This window comes from Aethalodelphis obliquidens, unplaced genomic scaffold, assembly GCF_003676395.1.
Source record: "Aethalodelphis obliquidens isolate GAN/ISIS:26980383/991018 unplaced genomic scaffold, ASM367639v1 scaffold68, whole genome shotgun sequence".
In the NCBI taxonomy this organism is placed as follows: domain Eukaryota; kingdom Metazoa; phylum Chordata; class Mammalia; order Artiodactyla; family Delphinidae; genus Aethalodelphis; species Aethalodelphis obliquidens.
In genome coordinates, this window is record NW_020838012.1 from 9,192,796 (window position 1) to 9,207,618 (window position 14,823).

Below are 14,823 nucleotides of genomic sequence, written 5' to 3' on the forward strand. Positions count from 1 at the left end.
ATCTCTGATGTATGCTGGTGGCAGAGGACCACCCCTTAATCTTTTGGTCTTTTTGGTCACACGGTTTTGATCCAACATTGTCATGATGCAGTTTTGTTTCCCGACACAAGGAGGAGCAGGCTTGTAGTGACAGTCTCCGAACTGTGTTCTCTGTTCAGTCCCATCTGCTGAGCTGGTGACCAGCAGCAGTGAGGCTGACTGCATCCTGACATGACAGCACGAGGGTGACCACCTCCACTTTCTGCCCATATAAATAGTCAGTGGGAAACATGCAGGACACCATTCTTTGTATCATCATAAACTGGGTTGTTTTTTTGTTTTTAGTATTTGATCTTGACGGGGTAAGTAAAATTGCCTGAGCATTCCTTTCTACAGTGTGGGGATCTTAACCTCTTTGGTGCAAGTACCATATTCTCTCATTTTTGTTTTAGTTTTTCCCTTCACTAATCCCTGTGTAGATGGGAGGAGGGAGATGGTCAATTATACCTTTGTGCTATAGCAAATATCCCACTCAAGTCATTTGAAGTATTGTACCTTTTACGTACCCCGTTGAGAATACACTGGTCCTTATTTGATAGCTCAACAGATATGCAAAATTCAAAAAAAATCTTTATGCCCCCAAAATTGATTTGGGTAATAAAAAAGTACCCATGGGTCCTACCTTGCTTCTGGCCCCTTTTTAGGAGATAAAGTTGTGAAAGACATGTGAGGAATCTGATTTCATTTTTATTTTATTTAGCTTAAGTGGAAAAGGGAAAAAATAAAGAGACATAATTTCATTCAACCTATGGCTCATTTTGATCTTGCTCCATGACTATTTTTAGCCCTTACTCGGATTTCTTTGGCCCCGCCTTTATAGGCCTCTATCTTTCTGGCTGTCCTAGAGCACTGCAGAGGGTTGTATCTGAAATGATGGTTAAGTAAAAGATGATGTGGTGATGCTGACCTGGTGGATGTGATGATGCTGACCTGGTGGCTGTGAAGAGTTTTAGATGTTCTAAATTTTTTTTTTGAGAGTTCTCAAGAGGGTGGTCATCACTGAATTCTAAATAATGGAAAGGTTAGCTTACTTTCTTTGCTTTGTTCTTTTATAAATTAATATAGGTACAAGAAGACCTCTGAAACCTTATCTCAGGCTGGACAGAAGGCTTCAGCTGCTTTTTCATCTGTTGGATCAGTCATCACCAAAAAGCTGGAAGACGTAAAGTACGTCCTCATTTTTCCTGGCTTAATTAAGCTGAGGCAAATTAAAATCTGTTATCATGGTTGCGTTTGTTTCCTGTCTGGTTCTGGCTGATGCTGGATTCCTCTCTGTTTGAGTGAGGGAGGGCATTCCTTCAAACCAGGACCCGAAATGCTTCCCTAAATTCTTTTAGGCATAGCCTTCAACCTGATCATCTTATGAATACATTTAAGGTTGTTGAAAAATTCTGGTTGTGAATTTTGTCCTTTAAGTCGTTCTTGATCACACCGGGTAAGTATGTGTTTGCAAACCTGTGGTTGTGGGCGGAGCCTGGTGTCTGATGGGGATGAGGCCGGGAGCACCGAATCCTGCCTGCACTTCCGGGAGGTACATCTTTATCCCATGGTGTGCTTACAACATGCTCGTTTGTGCATTGCTTTGTACCATTTATGTTCCTGCCGAGGCCCAAATCTTGTTTTGAGCTGTTGCTTTTTATTTTGTATTTATATTTTCAGTGCGTCTGCAGAATTTTCCTGGCCATTTTGGTAAAACCACTTCACAGTGCTTTTGTGTCCACTCGTGCCTTGCGCCACCCACCCTGTGGATTAAAATAGTGCTGAAAATGACAAATGTGGATTAAATCGTCTGTGCTTCTGTTGGCATGAAAGATTTGTGTTTAAAAAAAACAGTCCTTCAGATTGCATGACTTCGTGTTTTCCGTTTGTGGGGAAAGTAGATTTTACAACCAGAATTTTGTTGGTTGAATAAGTTTGGCTAATTGGTATTATACTTTGTACCAAAAAAACCAAATGACTTGCTCATTGTATTTGGACTGTTATCATTTTCAACACAATGTAATAAACACAGCTCTCTTAAACCCTTTTGACAGTTATATATACTTCTCTTAGGTGCTCTCTTTTCTTTCTGTGCTGACTCGATTGTGTAGCCCTTTAGAATTCAGTTAAAACCTTACACAACTTTTAAAAAGTAGGTTCTTTAATTGTTTTAGATTTACCAGAACTTCCTTTCTTTTTTAATGCTTACTCTGGCTTCTTGCAGATTGCAAGCCTTTTCACATTCCTTTAGGTAAGGAGAGTTTGAACCGTCACTGCAGCCTAGCTCTCGTTTGAGACAAGTGTGCTTAGATTATGATGCCACATTGGATGGTTGTGTTTGTCCACTATGTAATTTTCTTGCCTTTTGGAATATCTTTTCTCTGGTGCATTCCTATTTTCAAGGGAGGGTTTCTTGTATACCATGGGTAATGGATACATTAAAAGAAGAATAATTTGACACTGTGGTTCAAAGGGATATGGAAATGATTTTGACATTTTCCTCTTTTTTTTGGTAAAAAGAAGCAGCTTTACCATGGCATGCAGAATTCCTCCCTTTTAATGTCTGACTTTGTTTGTTTGTTTTTTGATGCTTTAATTTCTTTGGTGCCTTTGTCAGGATGTTGGAATCCTCCTTCACCTGGGTCCCATTATGCAGTTGTAATAGACAGCATATGTACTGTCTCACAGTGTTAGTCTTCTGTCCTGTACAGGTTACTCTGATATTTTTTTATTGCAGTAAAATATGCCTAAGATATATACCAAATATACCATGACTCAGCACGTTTTAGTACTTGTTTTATTAGCTTATAGTGTTTATACTATTTTATTATTTCGTTACACTGGTTGTATTCTATAATTATGCACACAAGAACATTTCATGGTTGCAAAAGGAAAAATAAAGTATATTAGGCCAAAAAAGAACGTACATTAAAAAGATGTCAGCCCAAACCAGGCCTTATAGAAGGAATCTTTGTGATATTGAGCAAACCTCTCCTCTCTCTCCCATACAGACTCTCTGATTATCCTATTAGTAGTCAGAGAAAACTAAGGTGGAGGAAGGTCTTTTGAGTGTAAGCAGGAAGGATAATATACTAGTCTCCATCTCTGTTCCTATTAATGTGAATTGTCTTCTCAAGCGGTCACTTGCTGTGGCCTAGCATTGTGCCTTCTTAAGTAATCACATAGGTACTTATAGCTGAGGCTCTCTCTTAATGACACTTAGCCCTGAAAGTCAATAAATCATGGGGATAAACAAAGTCTAAGTGTTGAACTATTTTTTTTAATATTTATTTATTTGGTTGTACTGGGTCTTAGTTGTGGCAGGTGGGCTTCTTAGTTGTAGCTCACAGGCTCCTTAGTTGCGGCTCTCTAGATCCTTAGTTGAGGCACGTGGGCTCCTCAGTTGTGGCATGTGAACTCTTAGTTGCAGCATGCATGTGGGATCTAGTTCCCTGACCAGGGATTGAACCTGGGTCCTTCGCATTGGGAGCATGGAGCCTTATCCACTGTACCACCAGGGAAGTCCCTAAGTGTTGAACTATTTAAAGTTTAAAATTGTGCTAAAAAACCCAAGAAATCAGCGATAGGAATTGATTTTGTATCTTTGGTGTTCAATTGAAAATGGCCTAAGTGCTTTAGGAAACTGTTAAAAGACAGTTTTATCTAAAGTTATCTGAGTTGTGTGAGGATGTATTCACTCACATAATCCATTCTGCTAACATTAAGGTGCCTATCGTGGACAGGTCTAAAGGATGTAACCCAGACCAGACACGGTTCTTGTTCAGAAAGAGCTTGAAATCTTTGAGTGGATGGAGTGGGGGAGGGAAGTAGGGCCTGGGAATGAGTTAAGAAGGGAAGAGCCCTGTTAATACCTGATTATAAAACAACGTTAGGTGTAAACAAAAATATAAAACTTCGTAAGTGCTGTTGAGGAATGATATTTTCTGTACCTTTGAGAAGATTAAGCAGATGTACATAAGTATGGCTCAGTATGTTCTGTCTTTTTAATTCACCAGAAATAGAGTTGGGCGGCTCTTTTCTAGCTGCTTACACAGTCACTTTTTTTCATTTCATTTAAAAAATGCAATTGAGATTATATGCTATCATTTTCAGTCTGGTTGTCAATGAACAATATATTGCGTATCAATACAAGCAGGTTAAAGTAAGGCTTTATATTGTAATTTAGAAATGGGAGATATAACATTATCTTTCGAGAACTAAATTTTGGAATTATTTCTTACAGATTAAAAGTTGGATAAAGTCACTTTAAAAAATCATTTCTAGGGCTTCCCTGGTGGCGCAGTGAGTCCACCTGCCAATGCAGGGGACACGGGTTCCCGGTCCGGGAAGATCCCACGTGCCGCGGAGCGGCTGGGCCCGTGAGCCATGGCCGCTGAGCCTGCGTGTCCAGAGCTTGTGCTCCGCAGTGGGAGAGGCCACAACAGTGAGAAGCCCGCGTACCGCAAAAAAAAAAAAAAAAAAAAATCATTTGTAGATCAAGATGTCCTGATTGTAATCTGATTTAATGGGTTCATATGTAATAGAAACTATATGGAAACATATAATAGAAGTATATAAAAACATATACAATAGAAAACATAAGGAAACCCCACATCTTTTAGATGAGTGAGTCACAGAGGCAAACACTGGCCACATGCCCCCAAGAGCTGTGCAAGGAGAGGAGCTTGAGCAGCAGATTTGAGCGTTTCCATTCCAGCAGCAAGGCCTTTCCTCCCATGGAGATGGATGCAGGGGGCCCCTTTTTGCAAGTGCTTGAATTAGTTGGGTAATCTTGTTAACTACCCTTTGTTCCGAGTCCATGCTAACCCAGCAGACTTGTGGCAATGATTTCGCTCTCTGATGGAATTGCGGATATTTTGCTGACTTGAATAGTCAGCGACAGTTTTAATTGTACTACATTATCAATGAATAAGTTAGCACTTGGGATATAGATATTTGCTGTATGCCTTGGGTGGGTGAGTAAGGAAGAGGAAGAGGAAGGGAGGGTAGGGGAGAAGGGGAGGGAGAGGGGGAGAGAGAAGGAGGGAGAGGGAGAGACAGAGACAGAGATAGAGATGTCTATTTTTGACGCCCTGACAATTAGGTGTCAGCGGCAGGGAAGCCAAAGGAGGCCCTTTGGGGACAGACAGCTTTTCCCCAGGTGGTATGTTCATAGTCACTCCTCTCCTGTTGGCTTGTTTTCTACACATACATGGCAAACGCTGACTCATGCCTTTACTTTTTTTTGAGAGAAACTTTAAAAGAGCCTTCTCATTTCACGTGCTGTCAGTGTAAACATGAATTTTCATGTTATTAATAGCATGCTCTAATAATTCAGTAGCCTCATTAGTCAAATATTTCTGATATATTTAGGAGGAAATATAATTAACTTTGCCTTTATCTTCAAAGGAAATTTCACCTTTTTTTTTGCGGTACGCGGGCCTCTCACTGTTGTGGCCTCTCCCGTTGCGGAGCACAGGCTCCAGACGCGCAGGCTTAGCGGCCATGGCTCACGGGCCCAGCCGCTCCGCGGCATGTGGGATCTTCCCGGACCGGGGCACGAACCCGTGTCCCCTGCATCGGCAGGCGGACTCTCAACCACTGCACCACCAGGGAAGCCCATCCTTTTGACGTGTGTTTCTTCCCGTAAACCTCTAGATATTTTGTTGTTGTTGTTGGTTTCGGACTCATGAAAGTCATTCCAGATAATTCCATTTTGCTGAAAATTAAAAAAAAAAAACAAACAACTTCTACCACTTAATGGGAAAAGAAATGACCTCTTTTCTCTTGCTGTAATAGAGTACCTTTTGATTTGAATTTGAAAAGCTTTAATGAACTTTTCTACCTTTTATGCCCATATTTCCTAATTTTAGTTACTGCAATTATTTATTCATTCTTTCATTCAAAAGTATTTATTGAATGGCAGCTTTGTGCCAGGCACTGTTCTAGACTCTAGGGTTCAAGTTACCAACCAAAATAATAGCTGGGTGAAATTTGAAAGCTTTAAAGAAAATAATATAAAATGAAATAAATATTAATGTGTGTTTCAGTTAAAGCCATCTGTAACAATAAGAATGGTGAACTGTGTTTCAGGCATGACTATGTATAGCAGGTGCTATTATTTGTCTGATTTTACAGGTGAGGAAAACTGAGACACAGAGAGGTTAAGTGACTTCCTCAAAGTCACACAGCGACGTGGCTGAAGGCCAGGACTTGAACCCAGGCACACCCGGGTTCAGGAGCCTGCACCACCCTCTGCATTGTTCTGCCTCCCCAGAGCAATGATAGTTTAAGACTTAGGCCCTACAGGCACAGTCCAGCAATTCCTTTGGTTCATCACCTATGATCAAGAGATTATTTTGAGGGCAAAAGGGGATAGTAATACATAGATAAGCTTTCAGACATGTTGACCGTTAACTCTTCTTTCTCTATCTTCTGTTTACTACTTCCTTCCTTCTTCTTTTCCCTCTACCCCTCCCCCTTTCTTATTATTAGGTATGAAAAGATCAAACACCTATGTAAGAAACAAGGAAACTTTAAAAAATCAATTCAGCTTTTTAAAAGAATAACTTTTCCAAAGTAACTATTAGATTGCGAAGTACTTTGTGTTTTCTGAGTGAGAATCAGGTTGCCCTTTTTGATTTTTTTTTCTCGGTGTTTTGAGGAACCCAGATTTGCATTCCTACTTTGATTATAGGTTACCTTCTCTGAGAGCCAAAATCAAGCTGGAAAAAGTTTTCATAAAGTTTGCTTTATAAATGCTAACGAATCCTCACGATATATCTATTAGAGCCAGTTCTGGTCCAGTAGCAACATGGCTTTGTGCTTTTGAAGTTTTCCACATTATGTTTAAACTTCATAGGTGATAACAAATCCTCACAATATATCTGTTAGAGACAGTTCTGGTCCAGCAGCAACGTGGCTTTGTGCTTTTGAAGTTTTCCGTATTGTATTTAAACTTCAGTGATATTGGAGATGATGTGTAAGTTGAGGCAAGTTGAAGCTTGTGTAACCTTCCATAGAGAAGCTAGAAATGTAAGGACAGCTGCCCAATTGTTAGATTACAGACTAGCCAGCAACGAAGTGGAATTTCATTTAAATAGGGATTGTAGAGAAGTTCAGATAACTGGGCGGACTTGAAATTGATACGTACTCCTTGTTCTTCCTGCTGTAATGGCTACCTCAAAAGTGGGAACACCTCGACTTTGTATTAATTTAACTGATTTCATTCTCTGTTCAGTGGGTGTATTTTTAATCTTATTTTGAAATGTAAAACATACAGAAATTCAACCCAGCAATTTATCACAAAATAAACACCTTATTGTAATCATTTCCTTGCTTTTTCCTATACATTCCCACTTAAACGTATTTAGTGGATGTATCCTTCATGGTACTCAAATATTTAAATTCTTTCTCTGCCTTAACTGCTAATTGAAACGCAACACCAGCAAGGATGATGTTGTCATGATCCTGTAAAGACCCTAAAGTCCTTTACAAGAGATGCTGCACTGTTTCTTAGAATTCTCAAAGTGTTCATTTTTAACATTCTTTAAGTCATATTATAAACATCATGGGCACCTTCTAGGTGTTTAATAACTTAAAGGCCCCAAATTATCAGTTCTATCTTGGTTTTCTTGGAAGTGTATTGGTAGTCCTTTCCTATGATAATACTGTAAAAACAAAATATTTTTAAAAATTGTCTGTATTTCCAACATTATTGTCTTCTCCTGACTGTTTACCCTGTTTGTCAGTTTCCCCCATTCTCCTGATATCCCCTTGCACTGATGCTTCACCAACCGTCCTTCTCCTACCTAATCCAGGGAAGATCCCTTGATGAGTCATTTGTAAGCTCTCCACTGCCTTCTTGTGTTAATTCTCCATCCCCTGATAATTCCATGTGACTTCGTGACTTTTACAATTCAGTTTTTCAACTTTTATGACCTCAGGACTTGTTTCTTATGTAGGATAATCCTGAATTAATTTTGTGCGCTGGATGTGGAATTGATAGTCAACTTGATGCATCTACAATTCACTTTTATGATCATTCTTTTCACTCTGCCTTTGCCGTAGTCCCTTTTAACTAGTTTGTAGGCTGTTTAAAGGGGCACAGTATCCACAAATTGGCCATTGGAGGAAATGATCTTTTACAGATCTTAGGGAGAGTCAGTGACTAGAATTAACTGTGCATTTCTGAGATTTATACTTGCTTTATCCACCCATTTTCTCATTTTGTTGATACTGTTGAATTCAATGTGTGAGTCCTTCGGACAAATAATTTATCACGTGTTCAGCCATTAAGCACCTTCTTTTGCCAGAATTTGGTAATTTCTGCCAAAATGTTCTAGCAAAGTCTTTTGGTTAGGAAGAATAGAAAACTATGTGACTTCGCTCACCTAAAAAGGGAATGTGTTGCATAGAATGAAAGTTCTTTTGGAATCCAAGGAGAGGAAAGGAAGCAAGCCCAGGCCCCACCCAGATTAGTCCTGCTCATTGAAAAGCTGTTAGAAATCAAGGTAGCTTCTAGAACCCCCCAAAAACCAAGAAACCCATTCCTCTACCACCTGAGCCCTCTTCCCTGAATGCTCCTCTCTCCTTCATTCCCTCTACCTCTCTCTGTGCTTATATGCAATTCTTTCTTTGAGAATTGGTTTCCTCCGCATTCTTGAAGCTTGTACCTGGTCCCCCCAAATGTCTTCCTCAACATCGAACACTACATGACTTTCTGGTTCAAGTACCTACCACTAACCAACCAGCGGCTTAGTGTTCTAATTACAAAATCCCAGGATAGGAATCTTGATTATCTCAAATCAAATTTTTTTTTTAATTTGGTCTAAACAATTTGTAAATTACCAGGAGGTTAGCTCTGGTGGGTGGAACTCTACTGGTCCAGTTATTATCTTGGTGATGGTGGAAGGTGGCTTTGGGAATTTGACTTACAGAGGCAGCTTTTTTCAGAAGGGTCCAAGGAAGGGCAGGTAGCTTTTGGAGTTCTGGTATTGTAAACTAAGAAAGGTGATTTTTATTAATCTCTGTCTTTAAAATATGGATGCAACACACTGCAATAAATCAAGCAGGAAAAGAATTAGCAAATTCCTCCCAGAATATAGTCTTATATCCGAGGTATCTACCATTGTGATAGGAAGAGAGAATGCTGAGCTACAATGGATCTTTTCCTGTATTGTGTACAACATTAAGTACGAAGATGTCCAAATATTTTACTGATTATTTGACTGTACATGCTGTCAGCTTCTTTTGATTCATATCAAGATCATACTCCATACTAATGCAGAACTAGATTTGAGGAGCTACATTGGAACACATTGTCATTTGTAACAACGGAATCTTGGAGAAAACTAAATCATAAACACACAGAGTATTTAAATATAATTGAGAATTGAAACCTTGGACTGTCCAGCTTACCCCAAAATGCTGTGTCAGTGATCAAAATGCTTATAAGCATGTTAACAGTATCAGCAGGGTGCATACAGTGACTTAGTGAGCCCAAGAATTGAGGTACTTTCATCTTGTGAGGTGTTCTCTATGGGAGATGGCTGGAGGTAGATAACCTTGAACCCGAATGGTCAGTGAACTGCTTTGCCCTTGAATAAAAAGCTGGTCCTTGTAAAACAGGGGATCAAATGTTATTTGAATGGCCTATAAGAACATTTAGTTTGAGATGAAGTACAGGTGTCTCTTACTAGAAAACTGGATACGACTACCACTAAGAAGTGACATGTAATTTTAAAGTCACTTGAAGTTGTCAAATAGTGACTTTGAAACCTTCCTGTTCTGATAACAGGTATGTGGGAGAAAAACGACTGCAGGAGCCCTTCAGTGGTCTCGCTTGTGTGTGTGTGTGTGTGTGTGTGTGTGTGTGTGTGTGTGCTTCATTTTTTGAGGGGAGGTGGTGAACATCGGATTAGGAGTCTTAAAGACCCAAGTTCCATTCACGATTGTGCTGTGACCTGTAAATTATTAACTTTTGAGCCTTGATGCTCACTCTAGATTCATTACAGATACTGGTGAAAGCACTCGACAATTTTCAAAGTGCTATGAGAATGCAAAGTTGATTATTAGCTCTATTAACGGCTAGAATTAAATTGGCTCATGAATAAAAGTAAATTATGTTGAAATAATTTTGATCCCCTCCACCTCAAAAAGCAGGTAATTCTTCATGGTGTCAGAAGAGCAAGCTCCTAGAAAACTAAGTTTTGTTTGCATTTTATAATGTCTAATCACCACTTTACTAACTCCATTTCTATCTCTTTTTAATGCTGCCTCTTAGTATACGCTCCATTCAACACTCAATTAGCATGCCTGCTATGAGGTAAAGTATATTTTTACAAAATGTAGTTGGTCTGATGTTTTCTTATTTTTTTTTATCTAGATGTTTAACTTGAACTGTTCTGAAGTAGGAGCTAGAATTCTACTCTAAACAAGCTGTGAAAACTGTCACCACTTTTCAGTTGCTCTTCCTAACAATGTTAGGTTGGTGTAAGAAATCCATTAAATGTTTGCGATTAGAAAAAGGAACGATTATTTCTTCTGTTTTGTAAACCTGTTAAATTGTTTCATATGTGGAATCTGTTTAATTAAAAAAAAGTGAACAGTGCTCATCTAATCAACCTTCTGTTTTCATGGATGTAGGTGTCCCACCTCCTCCATCTGCATTAGCTTTAGTTACAATCCCCTTTTCTTTCTTTTTTTAATTAATCAATTTTTTAAATTTTATTTTTGACCGCGTTGGGTCCTTCGTTGGTGTGCGCAGGCTTTCTCTAGTGGCGGTGAGCGGGGGCCACTCTTCATTGTGGTGCACGGGCTTCTCATTACGGTGGCATCCCTTGTTGCGGAGCACGGGCTCTAGGCACGCGGGCTTCAGTAGTTGTGTCGCGTGGGCTCAGTAGTTGTGGCTCACGGGCTCTAGAGCGCAGGCCCAGTAGTTGCGATGCATGGGCTTAGTTGCTCCGTGGCATGTGGGATCTTCCCAGACCAGGGCTCGAACCTGTGTCCCCTGCATTGGCAGGCGGATTCTTAACCACTGAGCCACCAGGGAAGCCCCCCTTTTCTTTCATCCTCCCCATTTCTACTTCCCTCATCCCACTGTGACATTTGGAGCCAACTGTGATCTGATTCTAGTGTCCTCTTTCATCAGTAAGTACTTGCAAGTGGCACATTCTACGACCTCACCTGACCTCTCTATAGAGGCAGAGGATTTTTAACTATACATGCTTGGCTTAAACTTTAGTGTACCTCAGAGCTACCTGGAGGGCTTATTAAAAGCCTCTGCCTAGCGGGCCCACATTGAGTTTCTGATTCTGTAGGCCTGGGGTGGCTGAGAATTTGCTTTGCTAACAACTTCCGAGGAGCTACTGATGCAGTTGGTCTGGGGACCACACTTTGGGACCGATTGCCTGTCCCCACGATGGGAAGGAGGAAACCCCTTGTTCCCTTCTTCTCCTTTTTCATCATGGTAGTAGGAAGGATACTGGAGGTCAGGTGGATAGTATAAAAGCTTTGGAAACCCAGGTGGGAGCGGCACAGGTGCTGTGATCCTCCTTAATTCAAATGCATGAATGTGAAGTCACAGGAGAGGCTTCCTGTGGGCTTAGAGAGCTTCTGTCAGTTGGGGCAGCTTTGTGAAGTGGCCAAAGCCACATTTCTGTACTCCTCCCTTCCTTTTGGTCTCTCCTTTCCCTGTCTGTTATGCTGCTGCTGGGAACCAGCATCCCTGGTGTGGAACCTCCTATGGTTTGCTTATCCTGCTTAGGTGATGTGGGTTCATGTAGAAATCTTGCCAGGCAACATGTGAATTTAAACATGAGTTCTAGTGTAGCACCTTAACCAGAATCAGACTGATCCAACAGTGGCATTTTCTTATACCGTGACAAGTTGGTTGGGAAAGTGACAGACTCAACGTTGTACCTGACTTTGTTCCATCTCTTCACCACACATGTACTTGACTCTATGTATATGTCTAAGACTGGCTCTGTTCAAGGAATTGAAAACATCGTTGTAGAAATCTTAGAACAGAATCGATAATCTCACATAATAAAACGTTTGTACGTATGCCTGCACATCTATGGAACAGGTGTCACATATGGTATATGTGTTCTTTTGCTGATTGAGAATAATGGCGAAGAGGAATACAGTCAGCTTAATAATGTTTTCAAAATTGTTGGCTTTTTTGTTCAGTGTTTGTAATTTACTATTTGTTTTTCTTTTCTCTCCATAGAAACTCCCCAACATTCAAATCGTTTGAGGAAAAGGTTGAAAACTTAAAGGCAAGTAGAGAAATGAACAGGGTCTTTTGTGTTATCTTGTTTGATGCCTTAACTTTCTTTGGTGTGGGTAAATTATTCAAATTAGTATTTCCTTCCAAAAATAGTTAAAGAACTTCAATAACTTTCTTTACATTATTTATGGATATTTAAGATGATGTATACTCTTTTAATCAATTTTTTTGAGTGTATATTGAGCATGGCCAGCATAAGTGCTGAAAAGAAATGTATAATTTTAAAGAACAGTAGTACTTTAGAAGTTTGTGCTGCTTTTTGCATTATTCAAATACTTTTGTAATTGGACAAAATTTAATATAAATCTTACTGTGGAAAATTAAAAACAATATAGAAAAAGTACAAAAAATAAAACACAAAAAAGTGGTCCTACGACCCACAGACAGTGATGTTGTAGGACTGTGCTGTTACACTTTAAAAAAGAATTAACCAAGAACCTGCTGTATAAAAAAATAAATAAAATTAAATTTAAAAATTAAAAAAAGAAAAGAATTAACCATAAACATGTTTCTGTATCATTATTCTTCTTCAATATTATGTTCAGTGGCTGCTTACATAGCCTTATAATGGGTATTGTTTGTTCAATCCTCAATTATTGGACATTTTTATTATTATGATGATGCCATGGTGATCATCATTGATAATTCATTGTTTTATTTTTTTATTTTTTATTTTTTTTGCGGTATGTGGGCCTCTCACTGTTGTGGCCTCTCCCGCCGTGGAGCACAGGCTCCGGATGTGCAGGCTCAGCGGCCATGGCTTACGGGCCCAGCCGCTCTGCAGCATGTGGGATCTTCCCGGACCGGGGCACGAACCCGTGTCCCCTGCATTGGCAGGCAGACTCTCAACCACTGCGCCACCAGGGAAGCCCCTATTTTTTGATTGCTTTGATATTGGTGAAGGTGGACATTTTCCCATAATAATCAGCTTTATTAATTTGTAAATTGTATTATCTTCAAGATTATATTCAAAACTATAAAATCATCAAGGATCACAAGTGACCAAAAATGTTGTTTTGTTCCCATCCACTGCCCAGACTTCTCTACAGAGAAGTGCAAAGCCCATATGGTCATTTCTTCCTAAACAAATTCTGGTAGTTACTGTGGTTATTTTCTAAGGGTTAAAACTAATATCTTAAAATGTTTTATATAAATCAGCTTTAAAATACTCATATTTTGTCTTTTAGAATTATAATTGAGTCACTTGCTTTTAAATATATCTTTTTAAAATTACAGAATCAGGGTATGCTTACAGAAAGAAAACCAAACACTGTATCATGATCTGAATCCTTTTTTCTTGCACATACAAACGCTACTACCCACCTTTTCTGTTTCTACATAAATGTATAAATGTTTTTCAAAAAGGAATCACACTGTACAAACATTCCTACAGCTTGTTCGTTCAACCCCCCTAGCACGCATGCTCTAATGAACCCCCAAACGCAGACCCCTGTTCTTTTTGCTCACTGATGCTTCTCCAGGGCCTAGAGTAGTCCTTGGCATATCACAGCTACTTAATACATGTTTGATGAGCAAAAAATACATCATAGTCATTCTTTTTTTTTTTTGTGGTATGCGGGCCTCTCACTGTCGTGGCCTCTCCCGTTGCGGGGCACAGGCTCCGGACGCGCAGGCTCAGTGGCCATGGCTCACGGGCCCAGCCGCTCTGCGGCATGTGGGATCCTCTCGAACCGGGGCACGAACCCGTGTCCCCCGTATCGGCAGGCGGCCTCTCAACCACTGCGCCACCAGGAAAGCTCCATAGTCATTCTTTTACGACAGTACCAGAGGCCTGCTTTATCCTTATTAATGCCTAGTCAGGTGTTTGAAAACAAACTGTACGTTGCAAGAAGTCAAGGTTTTACTCTGATTTAGTTCTCAATGTTTTAGGAATATCATAGCCTCTCCTTGAAATCTACCCTGAGCATTAGCTTTTTTAAATGACTAGCTGGAAAACCAGGAAAGCCTCAGTTCTTTTGACACTGAAGAAGAGGAGAAACTTCGAGGTCATTTACTGTGTACTTTCCTCCTGAGTATATTCAGACTCTCTAAATTGTAGTGAAATCAGTTTTTTAAATATGACTGGGCACCATTCAAATAAAAATGTTTTTTTAATAGTATAGTGTATTAGACAAATATCACCAAGGAAGCTGTAAAATATAATTGTGTGCTTGGGATGCAGATTTTCTAACTTACATTGATACTCAGTTAAACATCGGGTCTACATGTACTTACATTTAGATTTTGGATCAAGTCATTAACTGTGATTATTGAGCATTTGCCATGTGCCGGGAGATGAGTATTGGGCACTGGAAATACCATGGTGAGCAACAGAGACACAGACCCTTTCTGAAGATGTTTAGACAATTAAATGGCCAGTGAAAGTAAACACAGGGTAAGGTGCTATGACAGTGGAAGTCAAGGCTGCAGGAGGATAAGTAGCGGGAATTTCTGTCATGCTTGGCAGGAGGGAAGGTCAGAGCAGGCTTCTCAGAGGATGCAGTAATGTAAAT

The 14,823-nt window shown here is 39.8% G+C and overlaps 1 protein-coding gene across 3 annotated transcripts in view; it reads left to right on the forward strand.

Annotated features, from left to right (window-relative positions):
* Positions 1–14,823, forward strand: part of TPD52 (tumor protein D52) — a 120,024-nt gene that overhangs the window by 100,844 nt on the left and 4,357 nt on the right. For all 3 annotated transcript variants that reach the window (XM_027089790.1, XM_027089791.1, XM_027089789.1), the window contains exons 4-5: positions 1,105–1,206; positions 12,251–12,299. In XM_027089790.1, the coding sequence (XP_026945591.1) occupies positions 1,105–1,206; positions 12,251–12,299 (151 nt within the window). The remainder of the gene's footprint in view (positions 1–1,104; positions 1,207–12,250; positions 12,300–14,823) is intronic.